Source organism: Berghia stephanieae, chromosome 1 (assembly GCF_034508935.2).
Source record: "Berghia stephanieae isolate SIO BIC M18660-M18661 chromosome 1, UCSD_Bste_1.3, whole genome shotgun sequence".
NCBI classification, from domain to species: Eukaryota; Metazoa; Mollusca; class Gastropoda; order Nudibranchia; family Aeolidiidae; genus Berghia; species Berghia stephanieae.
The window spans coordinates 19,997,426-20,002,425 of NC_088360.1; the positions used below are offsets into that span (position 1 = coordinate 19,997,426).

Below are 5,000 nucleotides of genomic sequence, written 5' to 3' on the forward strand. Positions count from 1 at the left end.
CAATCTGTCTGAGATTTTTGATTTGTATTCGCCAAACTTTTCGCGATTTGAATTTTTTTTCATATTTATATGTTTTTTAAAAGTTTTTACTTTTTGTGTTTTACTATTTTTCTTATCTAAAACAACTGCAGGTTTCATTTCAACGGATGGACGATAAAAGACTTTCGGTTTATTATTTTCTTCTTGTTGGTTTTTATTCCTTAAATGTGTGTTTAGTGAAAACTTAAGATTCTCATCATATTTTTTCGGTAAAGACACGCTTGACCCCAGAAAAGGGGCTTTCCTTTCCCATTTGTCCAAATTGTACACATTAGCTCCACTCATTCCTTCTAGGCCCTCTTCAGGTTTTATTCTGGGGGTCGTATATATTTGGGGTTGTTTCTTATTCATTTTCAATTTGCTTTGTCGAAAAAGGCGATATTGATGCCGAAGGATGCGTCTTCTTTTCTCGTCCCTGTTTACATCTTGCTTATTTATATCTTCATGTCTTGTTGACCTTTTCATTAAATTATGTTTAATAAATCCAGCCGTTTCTGGGATGTTTATCGATTTATCCAATCCATTCTCGTGTGTTTGTAACGCGGCACCCCCCGCAAACATAAATCTGTGTAAATCAAGGTGTGTGTTAGTGTTGATGACCGATTTATCGCCAGCTACGAGGACATCTGTTCTTTCAGATTCTGTGTATTTGAGCGACGATGATAACCCTGAAAAAAAAAACAATACAGGACATGAGACACAATTTAACTTCATCCAAACAAACATTTTAATTAAAAACCATATTTCAAAACGTCTAATACTTTTTTATCACGATGTTTGCCACAATACAGTACAAACGACGTGTAAATATATGCAGGTCTAACATCCGAATGGGCCGAATTTAACATTGCTGTAATGGACAATATATTGGGTCATCTTTTGAGATTACCATTACAACAATTAGTGGCTTATAGGCAAGAAATTGATAGATTTGTGTCTTGGTGTGATGCCCACCACCTAGAGCTTAACATAAGCAAGACAAAGGAGCTAGTGATTGACTTTAGGAGAGTGAAGGAACCGATAGAACCGTTAAAATTAAAGGACCAATTCGTCCGGCGAGTTCCTCACTACAAATACCTTGGTGTAACAATTGATGACAGGCTCAAGTGGGATGAACACTTGAAAATAATTAGGCATAAGATGTGCAGACGTACATATTTTTTTATCAAAACTCTCTCAGTTTAGAATAGATAAAACCCTCTGCACATTATTTTATAGAGCAGTAATCGAAAGTGTTTTGTCATTTTGTATAACAGCTTGGGGAGGCAATTGCTTAGCAGTGGAAAGGAACAAAATAAATTCAAATATTCAAAAATCCATTAAACGCTATATAAATGATGTTGACGATGTAGATCTTTTATACGATAAATTTTGTATAAATAAAATAACTAAAATATTAAATGACCAGTATCATCCACTAAGACCATCAGTTATTTTGTCAGAAAGAAGTGGTCGCCCTTTCTCTATTTCGACGAAAACAGAGAGACACCGAAAATGTTTTCTGCCGTCCAGTATTAGGCTTTATAACAACAAGCAATAATCATTTTATATAATTATTACGCATTTTTACTTTAAAAAAATCCAAATATTAATTTATTAATTTATTTGTTTTGCAATCTTTTCAATTTTCAATTTATAGTGACAGTTTAAACTATTTTACAGTGTTGAACTTATTCATATTATAAAGCGCAACTCTGGTTATGGAGCTGTTTCTTTTTTATATATACATCCTATTTCCATTGTATTTTTATCTTATTGTGTAAATTATAACACGTCTGTACAAAAAAATTCCTTTTTGGGATGCAATAAAGTATTATTATTATTATTATTATTATTATTATTATTATTATTATTATTATTATATTATTATTATTATTATTATTATTATTATTATTATTATTATTATTAATATTATTATTATTATTATTATTATTATTATTATTATTATTATTATTATTATTATTATTATTATAATAAATTAGGTTACCAGACCGGCAAATAAGTGCACGTCGAGAGCACTGCGTATATCATAAAATGTGGGCCACGGCCTACAACCAATACGCTTCAACATGGTAACTTAGTAACTGGCTCTAAACTATCGGAACAATGGCGGACGCCCTTATGACATTTTTCTCCGACGAGCATAAAAGCGCATCCAGAGGGAAAAAATCCCATTATAGATCTGATCATGTTTTGACTTTTACACATTCTGATCACAAGACATATTATGCAAAGTTCTAGCCAGCATGAACAATAAAAAGTGCAGATTTTCTTTGTTTAGAACCACAATGGCCGCCGTTGCTGGGCGACGTGACATCGGACTATTGAATCCAATTGCCCCTATGTTGGCCTTATTGGACAAGGTAAATTATCACTTCTTCTTCTTCTTCTTCTTCTTCTTCTTCTTCTTCTTCTTCTTCTTCTTCTTCTTCTTCTTCTTCTTCTTCTTCTTCTTCTTCTTCTTCTTCTATTCTTCTTCTTCTTCTTCTTCTTCTTCTTCTTCTTCTTCTTCTTCTTCTTCTTCTTCTTCTTCTTTCGGTCATTGCCCCCATCCAGTCATTAACTATGACCACATGATGGTTTTTTGTGGGGAATTCCCCCAAAATGGTCAACTACTTAGCAAGTACTTGAAGTGTGGACACGAGTTTTATGGAAAAAAAAAATCCGTTATAGGAATGCCATTTTATTTTTGTAGTAAATGCCAAACCAGTTGAAAAATTCCAACTGATCTGAAAAAAAAGCCAAGTGTTTTAAAGAATCAGGTTTTCTGCTGAACTTCACCGAAAAGTAGGAACAACTCTTTATTATTTCACGCCTCTCCCTAAATTGTAACGCGTAATGATATCATGTTTACATTAATAATTTGTGACGTCAGATTTATTTCATTAAATATCTGATTCTTTAAAGAGAAGTACCATTTAAACGTGTTTGAAAATGTCTTTTATTCAAAGATGACGAAATAGAATCGATTGAAGGGTAGTATAAAATATTTCTTACGTTCTTGAGTTTTGGAATTCGAACTTTGTTCTCAACGCGCACTCGCAAGTTGGTGCACACAGCCGTTTAAATAGGGCCCAAACTTTCACTTTAGTTACTTCTTCCCTCACTGGGCTACCGTCGAGTAATGTAAACAACCCATCGTCAGCAACAGTGATAACAGCTGTCAAGACGGCGTGCATTGGCAATAAATTGTCTGCAGGTAAATCTCATCGCTTTGAATTTCTCTCAGGCGTAGTAGAAATTTCATCAAAATACTCAATTTTCTCAGCCCGTTGTGGACGCAGCATCTTTTTCATAATTTTCAAACATATATGGATACAAAGGCCAATTTTTCCTCTACAAGACGCAATTATTTTTATTTACATCATTAAATGATAAGTTTGTGTTTTGCTCTTTTGAATAATCAGAGTTTTTTATGAAATAAATATTTAAATTATAAGTTTAAGAAATATTTAAAAATTCAAAATATCAAGCCAACACTTTTTACCATCAAGTGTGAGGGATCAGAGAAAAGTAGATAAAATTATCTTTCATATGATATATACTTTATTATGTAGATTCAGGGATTTAAGAATAGACGGTGTGGAAAGGAATCTCAATAATTATTTTTGTTACCAACAAAGAGGAGAATATTTCATGATATTTTAGAAACCCAATAATAAAACTAGATAGTGATTATAAGAGACATTTATTTAATTTGATTTCATTGAATTTAAGCGGAAATTTTAGATATTTCTTAAATTTACTTATTTAAGTTCTGTTCAGGTTATGGAGAGACACACTGAAGACGGTCATCACACCAGTACAAATGAAATATGTCGAATTTGTTGTGAAAGAGTACAGAGCCATGCTGAGAGGATTAAAAGACTCTAGACGTTATCAACAGTTGACTATAAATATAAATGTGAAATTCTGACATTTTTAAATATTTCAATTTGCAAGAAATGTGTTTCACTGATACATAATTTAAAGAAATGCGATGCAGGTATTGATACCTTTGGTTCAATGAGAAAACTCTGAACAAGAAACAATACTTTATGAGGTGAATATGATCCTAATCTTTCACCAGTGATGTGCTATATGCAGTCTATATGGCACACAAATTAAAAGAGGTGCAAGTCAAGTACATGAAAAAAAGTAATGGGCATGGATATCTCAAAAATAAGGTTATGAAACTTATAAGAACTCTTTAAGATTTTCTTAGTGGTTTTGATTGTCTTTAAATGAATGTCCTTATATAACAATTTTTACTGGAATTCTTATAATTCGTTGATTCTGGGATATATATAAGTGAATCACATTTGACTATGTTTCTGGTTTATTAAAAAATTTCTATTAAGACAATGCTGTGATTGGATTTCAATTTTACCTTACTCAAAATTATTACTTTTACGTACAGGTGAACTGATATCTCAAAAACGCCTCAATCTACTGATATAAAATTTATATGTCTACATTCTACAGATATTCAACATCATTTCCATTACTTTTGTTTTAAAATCTTAAGTGTTGAACATGCTAAAATATTCTCTTAAAATTTTTAATTCACTTAAATTTATGGATCAATTTCATGGGTTATCCCTCTTGCTTTTTAACGCCATCATAATTATGATTAAGTAATCAATGAAAACTCTGTTAATAAACTGTTTGGTAGTATAAAAATATTTTTGCTACACTTAATAACGACAATACTACATTAGTTTGAAATTCAGAAAAAATCGATCAAAACGGCGAAAAAATTGTCTCCCTCTCTTAGTGTAAAGCTATGACTCATGATCACTAGACTGGCTAGATTTACCTGGCGAACTAAACTGAAAGCAATAAACGCCTGTGTGCAGCGGTTGGGAACACATCCGGAATTCCAAAAAGCAAGAGTGTAAGAATCGTATATAGAGCAGTAAAGTTAGGTGCCCCAAACGTAAACAATAACAAGTTGCTAGTGATTTCCGTTAGGGACCGGA

General features: G+C 32.1%; 1 protein-coding gene across 1 annotated transcript in view; it reads right to left on the reverse strand.

Annotated features, from left to right (window-relative positions):
* The window catches only part of LOC144970090 (uncharacterized), a 51,194-nt gene that overhangs the window by 2,530 nt on the left and 43,664 nt on the right, over positions 1-5,000 (reverse strand). The window contains exon 3 of the mRNA XM_078909314.1: positions 1-707. This exon is cut by the window's left edge and continues 2,530 nt beyond it. Coding sequence (XP_078765440.1) covers positions 1-707 — 707 coding nt within the window. The remainder of the gene's footprint in view (positions 708-5,000) is intronic.